Here is a 20,389-nt window from a genome sequence, read left to right as displayed (position 1 = left end):
AAAAAACACAGCAATCTTGGCAAATAGCAATACAGGCAATTACCTTTAAGTCCAGGTCAATGAACGGTCGGAATACTGCTGGCGAGCTGTTTAAGGAGTAGTCTACTTTGGCCAAATCATCAATTGGCATTAGGACTGTAAGGGTGATAGATAAAGCAAAATACCCAGTATTACAAAAAGCACAGAAAGAATTTTATGCACACTTAAAACTAAGTCAGTACCTGAAGGAGAATGACACAAGTTGTTCCAAAGGGTAGGGAAAAACACAACCATGAACCTCCTAACATGCACTCTGACCTAAGGCTTGATGTTTCTACTGGCGCCTTCTTTAAAGCACCTTCTTTAGTTTGTCTGATGTTTTCTCATTGAGGAAAAGTACATTTGGTCTAACAAAAAAAGGAAATGGCCATACCAGTGCTTCAGGGCATAAGGAGGCATTGGGATTTCTTGTCAAGCAGTTCTGAGAGCATCCAAAGTGTGTCTAACTTGCACATACTTTCCCAGAAAAGGCGGGTGCCTGATCTGCTTAGGCACTTGTGTTTTGCACATGGTATCTCCCAACACTTTAGGTGCCTTAAACTCTTGCAAATCTAACCCAGAATAGTTAAAGTGAAAAGCTTTTTTACAAAGGAGCTATTTAATTTTGCCTTGGGCAAGTCTGAAAAATTGGCAAGACTTAAGTTTCCAGGCAGGCTAGGGGAACAGGCTTCAGCTTGTAAAGTGCTGTGTGTTCAGGAGGACTCAGAGCATGGGAGGGAAGGGAAAAATGCCTTCGCATCAGTGCTGTGTGGTGTTGAAGTGGCATTTCTGGCAACAGGGGTGCCCGTTGCCACATTCACAAGTTGAGAATTGTGCCCAAGTCCTTGGCTTCTCAGAAATATCCTTTGCTTGTCCAAGTACCACTCCCTTTATTTAACTGTGGTCAGGTACGCAAGGGGTCTGACATCTCTCCTGGAGGCTTTGCTGACCAGCTGCTATTAAGGAAACTGCAGAATTTCACTGAACAAGAGAAAGAAAGCAAAAGGAAAAGATATTAATAGTGACTCACCATTCAGTGATTGGAGGTCTTCGTCTATCAACTGGATCCCAGATCTGATGTTGGGACATGACTGTATAAAAGCACACTCAAGTTATGGCCTGATTAGCGTGGACCTGTAAGTACCTCTTACCTGTGTGCTAGCAAATCTGTCTGCTGATGTGACACACATTGCAGCATTTGTTTGTCAAAACACCTAAACTAGCTTTTCTTCAGCCATCTGATTCCCCAAGGTTTCTACTTGGTGCAATGTAAGCGTGTGCCATGTCAGAGTTGCCTTTAGGCAACAAAGTGAGAAGTTGCCAAAGGCAGCCTGATGGGGGTGACAAAACCACAGCCTTGATAGCGCAAGGAGACAGAGATCTCACGTTGGTCTCACCGGAGAGATCCCTGTCCTGGGGCAGAATCACTGCCAGCCACCTCAAGCTCTGTCTCCTCTCAGAGGCCCTGGGCAGGTTGTCATCAGAACTACTCATCTCTTTGATAGGATGAAATGTAAATATGCCATACTATTAGGTGATGTACTACAACTTCTCTGTGCATCACCCGATATATGTTTTGTCTGCTGAGTATAAAAATTACCCCAAACCCAGGATGCCCGTAGGTACATAAGCAGAGACTTATTTTGCATTGGAATGGGAAAACAACTACGTTTTCCATCCCTACTGCTGCCTTGGTTGAACTTAGCTGTGGACTAGTCAATATCTTGGCCATGAATGTGGCACTTTATCTGGAAGCACTTCTGGCTGGCAAAATGGTGACTGTGCTGATCAGACCAGAATAGGACTGTATTATTTTTCTAGCTCCTCCTCTGCCAAGTGCACAGTGCTGACTTGTGAAAGTCATATTCCTTAAACACCTCCCCTACACAATTTGAAAGGCTTACGTTAGTGACCAAGCTCCTGTGAATGGGTTTCTTCAGATACTTGATAAAGAAGTTATGCAGGAAGCTAGAGGAAAAGAAGAGAGCAATTCGTGGGTCAAGTACTATGGTCATTAACAAGAAATCAGGTATCTCCACAGAACATTAATTTAATGGCCTCTGAGCGTGATATTCTAGTACACAAGGGAGCTTTCTGAAATGTAACAACTATCAGAAAGCCACCATTTAAAAGGAGATCATTTCACCACTAGGCATCTCAGCAATTAGCTTGGGTAGATTCATCTTTATGAATAAGGAATTCTTCATATTACCACCATCACGTATCTACAAACACGTAACAAATAAGTAGTCTCTGCACCAGGAACTTCCAATACAAGTAAAACCAAGCAAACAAACAAAAACCCAAACCTAAAACCAGGTGACACAAGTTGTATTCAGACAGTGAGAGAAGTACAAGAAAACAATGAAATAACTTTGCGGGGGCTGTAACCAGAGGCAACAGACAGCAATCAGGGTCTGTTCAGTTTTGATAGCACTGTGACAAGGAGTACTTAAAGCATAGTACAAGCATGTAACTTCTACCCAGAGCTGAAGAGCAGAGCAGTATTTGGAAAGAAGTGGGTGCTGAAGAAGCACAAGGGATTGTTTGATCTGACTAGAACTGCTGTATTAATCCTCTACTCAAGGGACAGTGTGCACAAATACAAGGACAATGGTCAAATTTGGCCATTTTAACACTGGATTAGGGCCCTAATTCTCACTTGTGGTGCCTACGGATGCCAAAATAGGTGACCTATTTTGTGAAGTTGTCTTTGTGCCATTCGTTGATAGTTATTTTCTCCCAGACTATACGCAGATCTCTTCCACTTACCCACTTTTTCCATTCAACTTGATGTCTATATCTCCAGAAGTTGTCCGGCAGCTGGTAAGTGATATTGATGTATGACCCATATTATCCAGGGGTATTGAAAAGATTGCAGTAACAAACACCTTTGAAATGTACACTGTGCTTCTTCCGCTGTCTTTGCTGCATAAAGTAAAAATAAATAACTGAAAATACTATTTTTAATGAATGTTCAAGACTCAATTAATTCTTAAATGGACTCTTTTCTGTTCACCGAAGATGAAGCTGTTTATTTGAATACTTTTTATTGCATTGCTTATAATGAAAATAGATTCTAATATGTCTGCAAAGGATCACGTATTCCACACAGATTTTCAGCTAGGAGTTTTAGAAAATGATGGATTTGGGAAAGTAGATAATTCACTATTGTAAAGTATTTTGTTCCAATTACCAGACCTGCACCCACAGCAGAGGGAACTGGGAAATGCCTTATATAAGACAGGGCAAGAGAGCTGTACTGGGATCTAATCTATTGGTGTCTGAGGAGGGTCCACACAAACCCACATGAGGGCCTGGGGTGCCCCAAAGGGCTCCGCGCCCTCTTCTGCACGCCTCCCAGGGGTTTGGCGGCCCAAAGACAAGCTCCAGTATGGTGAAGCTGTGTTATTTTGGATCAGGTTGTTGATAGCTTGGTTGTGAGAAAGAGCTGTGAAAAGCCTCGTTGGTCTCTACCCTTGGTTTATGAGCTGCGTTGGAGCTCAGGTCTTTGCTCGAGCTATGTTGTAGGTACGCCTGTGTGTCACCTTGTACTTAGTTAATCTTTCCTGGCTTTGCCTCAGACCTGCCTCTTCACTATGGACTTACCTGGCAGTCTGGACTGGTGGCTGGTCCTGGTCACTGCCACCAACCTGCACTGCTTGTCTGTCTTGAGTACATGCCAGTAAGGGCTCTGCCCCTGCTGCCATGCCATCACCCTCAGCTCCCGGGTACCCTCCCCTTGCAAGCAGCCAGCCCTGCTGTCTGTCAGCAGCAGCCCAGAAGTGCAGATCAGAGACTGCTGTAATTCAGTCAGTTTAGCAACGTAGGTAATGTGAGTTGTGGGGAAGAGGAGGAGGGATTCCTTTCCTCTGAAACAGCCTGGGACTACAAAGGTGTGGAGGCTGCTCTAAGGATATTGCCATTTGCTTGTCCATCAGCTTTTGAACTTTATCTCTTGAAAGCATAGCACAGGGTTTCTAACATTGTAGCTGCACTGGGAGGGTTTGTTACACTGGACTGTGATTCACCGTACTACAATTTTTCTAAATGTGTCATTAGCTGCCAGGCTGGACGACGACAGCATTCAGCTAGAGCATCAATCCTTCCTTTACTATTCACAGAGCTGCTTCTCAGCTATGGGCTCTTTATCAGTGCTCCTGGCTGAGGGGCTGGGGGCTGCCTCCCATCAGAAGACCTGCTGAGAAAGACCAGTAACTCCTGGGTTACTGCTACTAGCTGTTAGAGAGCACCTTTGCCATGAACACGTCACAAGAAAAACTAAGCTTTGCATTTTTATCTTTATATTCTCCACCAAGAAAAGTCCCGGGACACATGAGGCTGTACGTACAACATCCAGGTCCTTATGTTCCAGTTCATATCAACGGTTAGAGAAGCATTTTCAATCACCAGTTTGATCCCAGTCCCAGGTATGAGGGAGATGGAAGCATTGGGGAATTCAACAGCGGTGACGTGTATTCTAGAGCATGAGGGAGATAAGGGGGAGAAAAGAAAAGGAAAAGGTTGTATTTCACAAGTCTGGGTGAAAACAAAACAAGATTCAAATTTCAGTCAAACACAAATTTCCCCCAGAAAAAATACTTACCTTGAGATGTTGTATTTGACATTACCAAGCCCAAATTTCTCATAGCCACTCAAATCGGGGAAATGCTCCTTCCCCATATTTTGCTTCAGGATTTCCAGCCCAACTTCTTTGGCTACAGGAAAACAGTGATCAGTTCAGTTGCCTTTGATACTGCCTGGGAGTTTATAATTATGTGCTTCTGGCTTAGGAGATAGGATGGACACAGAGTCAGAAAGAAGAAGGTATCTCATTTGACACCCAGCAGTGCTATTTCAGATTTCACTCCTAGTCACGGCAACAGTTGAACTTACTGATTCAATATCTGTAATCAAATTATATGATATACAATGATGTACAATGCTGTCAAGCAGCTTACTCTATCTGCTATATTGTGCTCTTAAACTTTTCTTTATTGCCTGTGATCAGGTAATTTCTTCCCACTGCCTTCACTTCCCTATATCTGTCATACCTGGATTTAATGCAGTAACACCAGCAGATCGTGAACACATCACACGTACCATATTCCAACCCCTTCTGGGTGATCCTCACTTTGAGACCAGGGTTGGCATTGAGTTGCGCACTGAGTAAACTTAAGAGGAGCAGAGAACAGCAAATCTTCACCATCTTTGTTGGTTTTTACAGGACCTGTTAATAAATATTTATAATGATTATAATGATGTTAATAATATTTATAATGATAGTAGAAGTTCATGCTATGTCACGTGGTGGCTGTCCTTCCTTTTCCCTCCCTGGAGTGAGCTGTTCTGACACCAGTTTTCCCTCCAGAATGGATAAAGTGGAATGCCCAGCAACCGTGGAAGAGAGGACCTGTTCTGCACAGACTGTTAGAGAAACACAGCTCCTTGGGGTACGGGAGAAAAGTCAGCCTATTCACTGTCACAGGGAGAGGAGAAAGCTCTTGGGATTCATCCTCCTGGACAAACCCCGTTGAAAGGGAAGTGGCACTGAATGTTTAGGCTGGAATTTTTTTTTCCCTCTAGTTAGTGAAATAAGTAGCTTATTTTTCCCAAAATGTATGGAGCTCTCTATGCCTCCTGGTGATTCAACAGACATCACTGGGTCTTAGCACTTTGGAAAACCTGATCAGCTCATTTAGTTATAGACATAGGTACCCCCACTTTAGGAACCACTTATTAAGACCTTAGCTACAACTTTGAGAAGCCCTTTATGTTCCCTCCCAGCAGTCAACAAAAGAAAATAATTTTGTGCCAGCAGACGATGTTTTCATATCCCTAGTCTGCATGTTAATAAATACATTACGTTTTATCCAGAAACTCTCCTTACAAACTTCATAGTCAAATGGATGTTTATTTTTGCTTTTTTCATTCCCATTAAACCCCTTTTTGCCCATGATCCCCACACATAGGGATTTCAGTGTTCAAAGTATATTACACAAACAAACTAACAAAGACAACATAAGTGCCTTTAATAATAATTTACATATTATTGCTAGTCTCTTGTTTCCCTTAACTTGTTTGGCCTCATCATCAATGGACTCTACTCTTTTATCATCTCCTCTCAGAAAATTTTAAGGGGATATTCTTAGCCTGAGACAGTGACGTAATGTCCAGGACAAAAAAAAAAAAAATCATTTCTCATTCACAGAAGGTTGCCCTTCCCTGATAATACTTGGGTGGGACTGTTTTTATTTAATTAGAGCCATTTAAAAGTTAGGTCTCTCATCTAAGACAGTCATCTTTATAGTGGAGAGGGATACATCCCACCTATCTTAAACCAAATTGCCCTGTGGGGAACGCTCATCTTCCTCCTGTAACTACAGAATTCAATGTCTATGTCTGAGATGGGTCAAGGTAGGTAAGTTGAACCTATACCGGTTATATATATATTATGTGCCAGTGGTGACCAATCACTGTATGGTTGTGTATGTATACCCAGAAAACAAGCAGAAGCCCACAATAAAGAAAAGGCATGGGTGGCTCTGCTGACCAGCTCTGCAGTGGATGATCACTCGGCTCTCCCTGCCTTCTCATGCACGTCACACGACAGTCCTCGGTGGCTCTACAGGATTTACCGCAGAGGTAGTGAATGAGTGAAGCAAATTCCCATCCCAGGGGCTTCTGTGACTGGATTTGAATTGAGATGGAGCTATGCTGTGTGAACCACGGGCTGCATGTAGTGTGAAAGTCGGAAGCGGTTGCTGCCAGCAAGGTCTCCCAGGGAGAACGGGAGAAGCCACCTTGATGGAGAATTTTAAAAACAAGCTGGACAAAATCAGAGAATTTTTTTTTTCTTTTTTTCCCCCAGAGCTGGGAACAATCCTCTGTGGAGTTATCTGTCATCTGAGGTTGACAGTGTGAATGGCAAACAGGTCACATTGTTAGGGTTTTCCTTATTGCCAGCTACTACACTGCATTACGGACAGCTGAAAATACATGAGAGTGTCTTTTCTACCATTATGTTTACGTAAAAAAATTCTTCAGTTACCACAAGGCTGTTGCAGAGCTGGGATGAAAGCATCTAGAAACAGACAATTGCCCCCCTCCTAATAGCTGAAAAATTGTTTTGATGTTGCTGCATCTTTCACTAGCTCTTTCATTATCAGAGGTAATAATACACCTCAAACCTCTAAAATATTTTCAGTCATGACCACAGTTTAAGCAAACTGCAAAATTATGAGATGACATTGACTTAATTTTTGTCTAACAGTTTCAAGTAATCCCACAGAACACCCTTGCCTTTTAAAAAGGCTAATATTTTCTTTTTAAACTGATAGAAATCGAGAGGTGAAAGAAACACACTTCATGCATAGAACAAAAACGAAGTACTGGAAGGAAATGTGTCTTTGACATAGGCATAGTTCGCATAACTTAAAACCTCAAAATTTAGCCAGATTTAGCTACATCTATCTCTTCCCAACAAAGACACTCCACGACAAAGAATAATCACAACGTATTTGTTACCATACCTCTCCTTCGAAGGCCAAAGAGAAGACCCTTGCTGTACCAGACCACAGGGCTGAGGATGCTGCAGGGGAAACCCTCTTTTAAAGGAAAGAGCCGTGAGCTGGAAGTGAGCCAATTGCTGCCACCTTCAGCGGTATCACGCAGGGAGTGGCCTCTCCGGTAATCACATCCCAAACTATTTTGGGTGTCACAGGTTAAATCTATCACTCTAATTTCATTTAGAGACTAAGCAGAGGGCAGCGTACGCTGTTGGGTGGGGGTGCTCAGGCACGGGGATGCTGAGCTCAGGGTGGCATGCTGCCTTTGTGGCGTGCCGTTTCAGCACTGACTTTTCAGATGGACCTCAGAGGAAAACGCAGTGGAGACTATACCACTAGTTCCACAGGACTGATACTCATAGCCAGGTCTGCATTGTGAAAGACAGAAATGAATGTGCCACTGCTAGGAAGAACAGATGGAAAACAACTATCTAGGACCATCTGTTCTAAAATTGCTCAGGATACAGAAAACCATAAATTATATAGTATTTATATTATAATATAGATATACCATAGTGTGTATATGGCGAAAATATATAGTATCAAGTCCTTGCAGTCAATATTTTCTATTTCTTCTGCTTGCTTATCCAGTTAACCAGTACTTTAGCTAACCAGTACTACTTGGCTTGTCAAAGAGGTGATTTAATCAATTAGCTTGCCTGTAAACCAAGCAAATTCCCTCAGGCATGGAGCACTTTGCTGGACAGTCTGAGTCACTTCATTGTGCAAGTCATGAATAAAAAAGGGTAGAGACATTTGTCAGTCAGTCAACAAATGCTCCTACTTTACACAGATTTAACATTCACCACAGGGAGTCATATGCGTAATAATTTCATTATTTATATCTCTGGCAACTGAGGATGAATACAAATCACCATCAGTTACATAAACCTCTCCTTTAAATTTTTTGCACAAGTTCTGCAGTTCCTTCAAAGCAAAAAGCTCCACTGTTTCCGTCCATACAGATCTCCCAAGATTTACAAACAACTGAATTGTCTGAAAAATATCTCAGCTTATCCTCATCATATCCTTTTACCATTTTATGGTTCTTCTAATGGAGTACCACCCAGTTTAGATAAAACTTTCATCAGAAGTTAACAAAGACAGACTAAGGCTTCCAGAACAGTTTCATCATTTCTTTCTACAAATACAGCAGTACAAGCCAAATATCTGCTTGCAGACACATTCAGATAGCACATTCAAATATGCTATAAATAGTTTCTACACCCAAACTTTCCACCTTTCAAGGTGTTACAAAGAGCCTCTGAAAGGAATGATTTATTTCAGTTTTCTCTGTTGAGCCACCAAGCATTTGCTTCAATCTATATGCTAAAGGGGATATAGATTGCGATCCTTTTTACCCAATATACGAGAAAACCAATGAGTTTATCAGTCTGGGAATCAATGGAGACTTGTTGCTGCATCTCCGCAGATCACTTTGGCATTGCTGATTCCAGTTGTTGCCTCTGGCTCAGTGCTCTAGGGGTCCCCTTTCCCCACCTCCCCAATTCTGGGCCTCCCCAGTCCTCCCCTTTCTCCATGCGCTTTAGCCTGCGGCACACTGACGGACACCCATCATTTCCACTGTTCTGTCAATCGGGAAACAATGCCAGATCAAAAATGGTATACTGACCAGTAGGTAAGTATAGAATGATACAGAGGAACTGTTCATGTATACAGCATCCTCTTTAGTCCTAGGAGAAACAATTGCTTTGTTTGTGAACAAGAGCCAGAGGATGAGAGCTTAAGAGGCAGTGTTGTGCTAAGCCCTGGCTCTGGTTTTGAAAAGGCCCGTAGCACTGGTCAGTCAGTCCTGGAGCACATGTCCCATCAGAATGGAGAAGACAGGAGCATCAGGGCTTTAGTTCTCTTTTCCCCCATCTCATAAATTCTCCCCCAAACAGGCAGAAGAAAGTGTCTGAAGTGTTATCAATGCAGGACACCAAACTATTTAAAAATCTCCATTTCTTTTGAGTTCTTCTACCATTCTTTTTCTAGTCACTCTTCACCTATCCCAGAATATAATGAATTGGAAGCCCTGCCGTGATTTACTGCTGTTTGGTTTCAGGATGCTTTTTTTTTTTAGTAAAAAACTGTAGCAGCCAGCTAGATAAACTGATTCAGCTAAAAATCAAACGCAAGCCACATTTCTGTCCCAAGTTGGAACTGAACTTTCTGTAGTGTGACCTATGTAGACTAGTTTTCCTTTCCATACACTTTTCATATCTCCTGGTTGAATGTCTCTGGTGACACTGACATAAGACAAAAGAAAGCTTTCAGCTCCATTTTACCAATATGATACAGAATTATTTGGAGACTGATACCCTCGAAGAGCTGCAGCTACTGACAAACAAGGAAGAACTGCTGGATGATATAAAGGCCAAGGGCAGCCCTGGCTGCAGTGAGCATGAGACTGTGGAGTATCAGATCCTGGGAGGAGCGAGCAAGACAAAGAACAGAATTACAGCCATAGACTTCAGATGAGCAGATTTCAGGGACCTGCTTGGCAGAATCTGTGGGAAATTGCCCTGGAGAGCAGAGGCCCAGAAGAGCTGGCTAATCTTCAAGGGCAGCTGCCTCAGAGCATAAGAACGGTCTATTACAATGTTCAGACAGTTGAGCAACTGTGGCAGAAGGCCAGCATGGATGAACATGGAGCTCCTGAGTGAACTCAAACACAAAAAGGAAGCATACAGAAGATGGAAACTGAGACCAGCTACTTGGAAGGAACACAAAGATATTGCTTGCACATGTAGGAACAAAGTCAGGAAAGCCAAAGTTCAGTTGGAGCTGAAATTAGTTTGGGAGGTGAAAGGCAACAGGAAAAGTTTCTGTAAATACATTGATAGCAAAAGCTAAGGAGAATGTGGGTTTATTGCTCAGTAGTCCGGGGGACTAGTGACAAGAGACACCAGAAAAGGCAGATTTTACTAGCAAGACTTGTCCTCTGGCCTCCCAGGTCACTGAGCTCCTAGCAGTCTGTGGGAGTGAGGTAGCAGCCACAGCAGAAGACGACAGAGTTCAGGATGGACATACACAAATCCATGGGACCAGACAGGATGCATCTGGAGGTGCTGAAGGTTCTGCCTGGCTGATCTCATTGTGAAGCTGCTGTCTATCACCTTCAAAAAGCCATGGCACTTGAGAGAGGTTCATCATGACTGGAAAAAGGCAGACATCACACCTGTCTTCAAGAAGGTCAAGGAGGATGATCCAGAGAAGTCAGTCTTGCCTCAGTCCCTGGGAAGGTTATGGAGCGAGATATCTTAGAAGACATTTTTAAAGCACATGAAGGATAAGCCAGTATGGGTTTTCCAAGGGCAGACCATTCCTGACCAACCTCATTGCTTTCTGTGATGAGCTGACTGGTACTGTGGACAAGGGAAGGGCACTGGATGATCTATACCTTAATTTCAGCAAGGCCTTTGACAGTCTCCCTTAGTCTCATACCAAGTTGGTGATGTATGGACTGGAGAAGGTACGTGGAAAATTGGCTGGACTTCCAGAATCAAAGAACTGTGATCTGCAAAGTCCAGCTGTTGACCAGTAACTAGTGGAGGTCCCACAGGAATCAGTACTGTGACCGATACTGCTTAATGCCACCTGGATGATGGGACAGGGTGCACTCTTGGCAAGTTTGTGAATGACACTGGGGGGAGCAGCAGTCAACGTGCTGGAGGGCAGGGCTTCTATTCAGAGAAACCTGGAGAAATGAGCTGACAGGAATCACATAAAGTTAACAAGAGCAAGTGTGAGGTCTTGCATCTGGGAGGGAATAATTCCCTGCAGCAGTACAGACTGGTGGCTGTTTAGAAAGCAGCTCTGCAGAAAAGGATCTGGGAGTCCTAATGGACAACAAATTGAACATAAGTCTGCAGGTCCAGGTAAGTGATCCTTCCTCTCAATTTGACACTTGCATTTCGAGTACTGTGTCCAGTTTGGGCTCCCCGGTACAAGAAGGATATTGACATCCTGGATCAAGTCCAGCAGGTGCTACCAAGGGGGCTGGAGAAGATGACCTACAAGCAGAGTCTGAGAAATGAGGCCTGTTCAGCTTGGAGAACAGAGGGCTTGAAAGATCTTTTTGTTATCTACAACTTTTTGATCAGAGAATACAGAGAAAATGGAGCCAGACTCTTCTTGGAATTGTGTGGTGATGGGACAAAAGGCAACAGAACAAGTTGGAACATGCAAAATACTGATTAGATATTAGGAATTTTTTTTCTACTCTGAAGGTAGTTAAATAGTGCAACAGGTTGCCTGGAGAGGTTGTGGAATCTCCATCCTTGGAGAGGTTCAGGACTCGACTGGACACAGCCCTCAGCAACCTGACCTCATCAGTCCTGTTTTGAGACAGAGTCTGGACTAGATGATATGATTCTATAATTCTATGATAATTCACTGGATTTTATAAATTTGTTCCCACTCTTGGTATCCAATTACAAAGGGACAAACTGTGAAATTCTTACAAAGAATAAGGTCTCACTCCATACATAAAGTTTTGCTAACACTACTGGAGATAAATTGAATAATGCAAGAACTGGTTCCCAATATTAATAAAATGTGGTGTCTGTAAGTCTAGTGAAAAGAACCAATTACTCCTCATCAGGCTGCAACAAGTTTTCTCTACCAGCAATTACAATCAGCTACACCCACTTACTAGAAACAAACAGATTTGTGAAAAGTGATTAAGAAGTTTTACTAAAACATTAAAAATAGTGACCAAAAGCCATGCTACTAATGCTACAGCATCTACTCCCTACAAGCCAACAGAAGGAAGACATCATTTTTCTCTTATTATTGTTTAAAAGTGAAGGGATATTAGGAGTGACTGTGAAGGTCCTCATCTCCCCCTTCCTCATGTTTGTAGTGAACATCAGTGGAAAGCACCAGATGGCCCTGAGGAAAAAAGAACATGTAAAATTACCTTAAATTTCAGCGGACATATTCAGGGTCAGTACTCTGGGGCTAGATCCCACAGCAAGCCCCACAGCAGGCCAGGAGACAAGGGCAGCTTCTTGCCTCCTGACCATTCATTGACTTTAGGATAGGAATGGGCTCTGATGTAAGTTAACACAACCCTCCAGAAGGCCGGGTAACACCACAGAGACACTTAGGTTGCCTCTGAGCTTTCCTCCTCTAGAGAACAGAGTAGTGAGGACTCACGCGCTCGTTGCTCCTAAGCCCTGCTGGGGATAGCAGAGCTGTCGAGCTGTCCCTGCAGTGGCCCTGTCCTGGCATTCCCCAAAGAGCTAGTAGACCCTTTATAACCTACAAGTGCTTGAATCACCGGGGTGGGGGGTTTAGGGCTCATTTTTTGATCCAGAGTTTGGATTTTATATCTAGTGTATAGTTAAAGCTTTACTATTAGCAACATTTAGAACTACCCAAGACAGGAACACACACAAATGCACAGGCCTGAAAAAGCAGCAATATTTTTCAACAAGAAATTTGGCTTCTCACCTGATTAATTTTTATTACAGGTCCAGTCAAGGTAGTGTGGGCCAAGTTAAGAAGAGGAAATCCTTTTCCTAGTTTTTCTTAGGAAAGGACAAATATAAATACATTTGTATGTAATAATAAAATGCACTTCAGAAGCATCTTTCAGTAGGAACTCAATTTGGTTTGCAATTTCCCTTTAATCAGCTGTCCTTGTGCCTCTCATGGGAGCTATTACTCATATTTGCTAAAAAGCAAAACATACTGTGAAAAAGTTGCACACAAACCTCTCCACTGTCTGACACTGGGATCTGACTGCCTTTGCTGCTCTCCAGGTATCTGCCCCACAAGATCTGGTTTCTGCTGTTTCCCACTCTTATTCTCCACCTTCCTTTCATTTTCTTTTCTACCCGATCCTCTAATCCTGTTGGTCCTTCTTATTCTCATGTATCCCTACTTCCCTGCATCAAGCCCCAGCTCAATTCCTATTTGCTTTTCCAAACATCTGACTTTTGCATCCCCTCTGCCTTCATTCTCTTTCCTTTCTCCTCATCAATAGCTCCCTTCCTCAGCAGTCTCCTCACCTCTGTTTACCCCACAGGTACCTTCTGTACTCTTCCACCTGCTTCTTTCCACATTCACCTCTTTCTTCATCATCCCTCACTCTCTGCATCCCACTGAGCTGATTTTCTACTTTGACCTGCCTGCGGCAGCAGGTGAAGCGCTAAGGCAGAGGGAGGTGATAAAGTTAGAGATGCTACCCCAAAACTCCAGGATGCAAGTGTGCTTCTGCGCTTCCCCAGTCTGGGCCACGCTGTGGTCACGGCTTGACTCTGTGTCAGGACAAGACTCAAGCATGTCTCAGCTCTGCTGCATCCAGTGAAAAGGAAACCCAAGCCCAGTGTTTGGAAGGGAGCCCAGACTTGCTCTGTCCCAGCCCCTGATCTGGGTGACTGAGGGACCAGGACTGAAGTCCAGCACAGAGTAGACCTGTCTAGGTGTGGCCAAACAGACAGAAAACCTTCCATAACACAGTCTTTAAAGCTGAGCACTCCCTCTTATGGTTTCAGTCTTGCTTTCCCACCAACTGCGCTCGGCAACTGGCCACAATCCTTACCATTGATTATTGGGACCACTGCAGTTCGCAAAGCATAAGACAGAAAATTCTCCACCAGTGACATCTGCTGTGGGGGGGAAAACACATTTGGTGATTATTGCCTGATGCCTATGGGATTGCAGCTTGTTGGGGAAGGTGGAGGGTTGGAACTGGAGTCACATGCAAAAAGATCAGAACAGAGCTTGGCAGAGAAAATCTCAGGTAAAAAAGATCTTTTTTGTTTTAAGTTGCAGCTGAACAATATAAAATATACATGGCAAGGAGGTGTCCATTTTTCTTGCAATAAGTTAAACTGAAGTCTTTTTTTTTTTTCCCCTGTATGTTAAGTATCTGGGTTGAACCTTAACTTTAGGAATGAAATCTGTTCAACCCCATTTCCGCTGCCAGGACTCGGTTCTCAGAAGTGAACTGCTGTCTGGGTGCCAAGAACTGCCCTGTCCTGGTGCTCTGTCTTATGCCACGGTGATTAGTGTCCTCCTCCCTTCACTTCAAGATGTAGGTTGGGCTGAGCTGCTGCAGAGTCACACTGACCATTTCTCAGTCTACAGTGAATGATCTAAGCAGTGGTGTGGTGTTTCCTTTATTCCCTATTTTTGACTCCCCTTTTTATGATATTTGGTTGAAGTGATTCAAGATAATTCCTGAAAGTGAACTTAAGCCTGACTTTGGATTCACTCCAACTGCTATGCCCACTCAATCCAGCTGTGAATTCAGGCTGGCTGTCAGAAACAGCTAGAAGAGGTGCTAGCCCCATGCCTGCCTTTGTGCTGCTGGATATAGAAGTGAGCAGAATCAACTATGACAGCTTGCTAGGTCATGCAGACCCAGGCAGACATTTATCTTTTTTTCAATTAATGTTGCACGGTAATAACTCCATAACATTTGGAGCCTCTGATGAGAAAACAAAGAAACAAAGAAACAAACAAAAAACCCACTCCAAGACATATTTCCTCTTACCGGAGAGAAAAAGACAAGCAGAGAATATACTATTTCCAAGAAGAAAGAGCAGTGGCAGATGATATCCCTAAGACAGAGCAAGAATTGTCCAGCAACAACTTCAGATGAATTTCTTTTATCTCCGAAGGGCTCAGCTACCTTTCCTAGGCACTGAAACCATCAACTTACCTCAGAGATGCCAAGAGTGGAGTGCAGCAGGGAGAACTGGAGCCTGAGGAAAAGAGGTAAAAGAAGAGGATTCACTAGAAAGGATGAAGGCGCAAGTTATGCACACTGCTTAAGATTCATTTGTGGAATTTCAGACTGATTTCCTGCCAATTCACACATTTAGTTTCGCCAAAGACTCTTTGATTCCCAACAGCTTTCAATCAAAACTGGCACAACTACAAATGAGTTCTAGAATCCCTGGAATCTTTCTGATACTAATCTCCTGCAGTCATGTGTAGTCCTGGGCTGTGACTGTAAGACTTGGGAAATAAAATTTTTCTGGAATTGCCATTTCCTGCAATGGCTGAACTACACATTCCTTAAATGTTCATTATGATTGAAATAAAACTCATATCCATTCCTAACCATTACAATTTCCTAACTTTTTCCACTGATGCCTGTAATGCATCCTCAGATCACTGTAAATATAATCTGGGGAAAACCAACATTTTGAAGAACAGAAGAACACATTCCTGTGTCAAAAGCTCTAAGTGAGTAGCACCATTACTTCTTAAACTTATACTGACAGCCTCTGATCACTCTAAGTCCTCTTTTCCTATTAACAAGGTCTAGTGACCAAAACTAAGAAAAGGCTGCTCATTTTAATTTATGAAATTAATAATTATTACATTAATGAAAATGTAAGAAGTTAAAAAATATCATATATTGTGGTATTCTGCCCCAACTCGGAGTACAGAGCTAACAAGAAGAAACACTGATGTGGGCTACTTGCTTCTACCCACCTGGTGCATTTAGGGAGAAAGGGGCTGTGAACACAGCCCAGCTTGAAGTGTGAATGAAATTTGTTGTAAGACAGCTGAGAATATCCGTAACTGTAAGTAACCGCAAAACCAGCAAGATCTAAGCAAAATGTAAAAAGCTGAGCTTTGCTTCAAACTAGTCTCATTTGTTTGATGGCATGGTGGTCTGCTGTGGCAATATGTGCTACGCGGCCTCACTTTTCCCTTCCCGTCATGTGAAGGTGTACAGATGGCTGGTTACAGTGGTCCAGTGCAGTGTGTGCACTCTGGCAGTTCTGTTTATGATGCTCAGACATGGCATGGCAGCAACATTTAGAGTGTTTCGAATAAACTACTGAACTTCATTATCCAACATCAGCACAGACTGAAACAGATGCTTTTAAGATAACCAATATATTGAACATTGTCATCTGGAAAGGTATTTAACCTACAGAAAGGGGTAGTATCACGTTGCACAAGAGACATGGTTGTTCCACAATATTATTATATTTCATCTGCAAGATTTCGACCAACCAGTCAAAAGTATCTTAAAGCCCCTGTGAGAAAGAAGGTAATTAATTTTCTTTTTGTCATGGTGAAACAACCACTGTCAGGCTGACACAATGAAGTTCTGTTGTGTCCTGATGTTGGGATCGTTACTGTTGCTTTCTGAATATTCCTTGGTTACCTCTTCAGAAGTAATGAGATAATCAACTTCTGTTTGGTTATTGTCAAATTGGCTCTGGTACTGGCTGTCTGCAGGGAAAAAAACAAAACAGTCTTCTGTGACTGTATACACAGATAAATACTGTCTTAGATACAGGCACAAATGCAATCACTTTTGTGATTGGAAACACAATGTCTAAACTTTTTATTTGGTCAATACATGTAGATAGTGAAATAATTTGTGAATTTGCCGCTTTCTGCCAGCAACTGAGATTGTGTGAGTGAAGTGCTAACATTGCCCTGATTGCCTCCTTATCATTAGGATCATTTAAGTCCTTGCGTGACTGACATAATTGGTTCACTTTCAACCTAAGGAAAAGATGTCTTGGGACACACTGAACTATTTTATAACAAACAAGTTAGGAAGACTGGGCATCAGACAATTACATTTTTATATATTACAATCTATTCTTGAATTATCACTCAACCTCCCACATGGAAAAAAGGGCTTTCATAAGTAGCTCTCTGCACCTGCCTATTAAATTCTACAGTACGTGGTGCATCTTTCCTCCCTGTGAAATGCAACAGAACAGTATGCATATTTGTGGCAGACCAGTATAGGCTATTTTATGCTCATCTCTATGATTTTCAAAGGATCTAGATGATTACTGTGTGGTTTCTTCAGCCCTAGCACTGAATGTTATCTTCTAGCTCATGTTACTTACTAGATTCCCTGTAAAGATGTTCTGGGTGGTTGAATTTGGCAGAACAACAAATACTTCTACACAGCCAGTTATCTGCAGGATGCATCTGTCTGCATTTAAACTGACCACAGGTGGTGATGTAGCCATCAGCTTCAGCAGCACTGGGCATGCTGTTACGTGACACAGAGCAATCTGTGGAATTTCAAAGAGGAAAAAAAATGTTGAATGAAGAGTTAAGTTTTTCTTAAGCTACTGTTTCTGTGGCTGCATCATAATCAGGTGCTATATACCAATTCTCTTGTTAATTAATCTATATTAAAAATAATTCATTTTAATTACACCAACTGAAATGATGAAATTAGCATTGCATATACTCTGGGTTTCAGAGACAGTAAAACAAATTATAAAGTTTTAGACCCACCGATACTGAACGTATATAGAGAAATAATTTAAAGGTTGTTCCTGAAAAATGTATTTCAAGAGAAGGGGATTAGCACAGCATGTTAAAGAAATGTTGGGAGTGAGGGATTCCAGAAAAAAAAAAAATGACCCTGACAATATAAAGAATTAGGAAAAGAGGCAGCCTTCCAAAAGAGCCAATCTCTATTCCAAAAACAGAGACACTCCTAGAGGACAAAACTTTAGTTTGCAATGCCACGGGTTCCAAATTTCATAATTTTACAGTAAACGTTGCCATATTAGGGATCTGTAAAGCATGTCATAGTATCTTAATTTCTTGCATCACATTTATAAACTTAGCTACTCATGACTATTACCTCCTATTTGTATATAATCTTCAGTAGTCGTAAATCAGGTATCTTTGCATAGAGAAGTCAGGCAACCAATAGCAGAGATACCATTATCTTGAACAGGAATAAAAGGAGACTGATCTCACAGATGTCTGCCACTTAGTCTTTATAGTTTCAGAGACTGAGAGCAAATGCAGCACTTAGATGGGTAGAAAATAAATAAAGAGTAGTGTGATACAGTTAGGAAGAGCATAGAGTTATGATGGGGTAGACATGTATGTTTGAATCTTGCACTAATCATAAACCAGCTCAGTTACCTTGTCTCCTCCAAACTTTTGCAAATGAGCTAATACACAAATAATATCCATAAGAAACATTAGCTACTGCTCTTTCTTAAAAGGTCTGTACAAGTAAAAGTACCCACCTCGGAAACAAAATCTTTGAATAAGGCAGTATTTAGGTTAAAAGCAGTAGCAAGCTGTAAACAAATGAAATAAATGAGATCATTATATCAGCTTGAAAATGAGGTTCTCCTTGGGAAAAAACCCATATCCTGTTTACTTTAGTTTAAGATAATCCATGTTTTGATTTAGTATTTCCTTGCCCCAGAATGATTCCTAGGGAATCCGCAGTGCTCTGTGGTACAGAAGAGAGACAGATTTCTCATGGACATATTTCAGGAGCACATACCAGTGAACAACCATTATTCTTTGAAAGAACAGACGTGGCATCCTGCTTACTTCCTGCCTTTGGGACTTCCTTAGGTGAAATATACTGACTCTGTCAGAGGCAGGACTCAAAATCTCAGTTGGCCTTTTGCTGCTGACCACTGTGATGATGTTTGTCACTGCCATTTGTGACACCAATTTTTATGAAGAGCCTCTCAGCACTGTCTCAGTTAGCCAAATTTCTTGGAAACTCTGACCACTAATGCCAATGTGGAAATAGCATTTCTGAGAGAAGTCTCACATGTTCTTCACCCACAGCTGAAAGCTTAGTTTCCTTGTACCTGTTTCTTGCCTCATTTTGTGGCTCTGTTAAATCTGAGAGTTTATTCTAGCTCTCAACACAGCCAATACATTTGTTGTGGGCCTCTATGCAGCAGACTCTGGCTTCAGTACACTTTTACCTGTCTTGCCCTTTCCTTTCCTATGTGGAATCCATGCAGAGAAAAGCTTTTTTTTGGTTCTTTCTGCCACTCCTTGCACACCAAGGCTGTGATGTTCATCTGTCATTCCTTGCCTGGAGCTGCCAAGAAGTCCAGACTCGGGTCTGAGAGACACTTTGACTATTTTAAATGATGTCATACAGAATGAATGTCATGAATCCCTCCTACAAGTGCTAGAAGTGTGACCCAAATCCGTGTGAAATGGCAAACATAATGTGTTAGTCTCCTTTGCTGACTATCCATACTGCTGATATTTGTAATTCTATTACATGCAAATTATACTCACCTCTTTGGAGATGGTGATGTTAAAGGCCCCTGCTCTGTAGTAAGCCAGTGAAGCAGACTTAACAAAATAACTGGAGACTCCCAGGTATATCATGGAACCACCCTGGTTTGGGAGGGCAAACGGAGCTGGCACAAAGGGAGGGTCTGTGTGATTTCCTACTGGATAGACTGTGCCCTGCAAAGAATCATTATCAAGCATTGCTAGTTGTAAACATTTGTATCTGTTACAATGCATTAGCAGTGGTTGAAGAGAAAGAATTCTTCCTAATCTGAAGAAAAGCTTGACACTAAAGAAAACCTGAAGTAAGCAAATAAGTTTGTGATATGCCCTGAAAATCAGAATATTCAGGCTCTTTTGGAAAAATACAGGAATCACAGAGAATAACTGGCCTCTATCCTTTCAAAGTTTGAATTTGAGCATTCATGTGCGTATTCTGAACTGCAGCTATGAGAGACCAAAAAAAAATCATCTGGACCACAGTTTTCTTTCTCCTGTGGGAAAGACACATTTATTAATTTAACTCTAAGGGTGACATTTCAAGAAGATCTTCAGGCACACCCCAAAAGCACTGGAGGCTGCTTGGGACAGGGACACTAAGGAGCCTTTTATACCACCTAACTCTTAGCCCTGGTCCAGCTGCCAGTCCTCCAAGATCTAGTTTGGGTGCTGCACAGGTGTGGGACCTTGGTTCAGTTATACTAAGAAAATAATTCTTAAAATGTGAGAAGGCATGTGAGCTCAGGCCATGTAAGACAAGAGAAGTCAGAACA

General features: G+C 42.2%; 1 protein-coding gene across 1 annotated transcript in view; it reads right to left on the bottom strand.

Moving 5' to 3' along the window:
* Positions 1–19,664, bottom strand: part of BPIFC (BPI fold containing family C) — a 29,577-nt gene extending 9,913 nt beyond the window's left edge. The window contains exons 1-9 of the mRNA XM_054800985.1: positions 19,620–19,664; positions 15,268–15,310; positions 5,122–5,248; positions 4,625–4,736; positions 4,370–4,498; positions 2,791–2,946; positions 1,923–1,986; positions 1,049–1,109; positions 44–135 (exon numbers count right to left, since the gene is read on the bottom strand). Of these exons, the coding sequence (XP_054656960.1) occupies positions 44–135; positions 1,049–1,109; positions 1,923–1,986; positions 2,791–2,946; positions 4,370–4,498; positions 4,625–4,736; positions 5,122–5,227 (720 nt within the window). The 5' untranslated portion in view covers positions 5,228–5,248; positions 15,268–15,310; positions 19,620–19,664. The remainder of the gene's footprint in view (positions 1–43; positions 136–1,048; positions 1,110–1,922; positions 1,987–2,790; positions 2,947–4,369; positions 4,499–4,624; positions 4,737–5,121; positions 5,249–15,267; positions 15,311–19,619) is intronic.
* Positions 19,665–20,389: the final 725 nt, after the last annotated feature.

The sequence above is a fragment of the Grus americana genome, chromosome 1 (assembly GCF_028858705.1).
Source record: "Grus americana isolate bGruAme1 chromosome 1, bGruAme1.mat, whole genome shotgun sequence".
In the NCBI taxonomy this organism is placed as follows: domain Eukaryota; kingdom Metazoa; phylum Chordata; class Aves; order Gruiformes; family Gruidae; genus Grus; species Grus americana.
The sequence above is the reverse complement of the archived record's forward strand: the minus strand, read 5'-3'. Positions and strand labels throughout refer to the sequence as shown.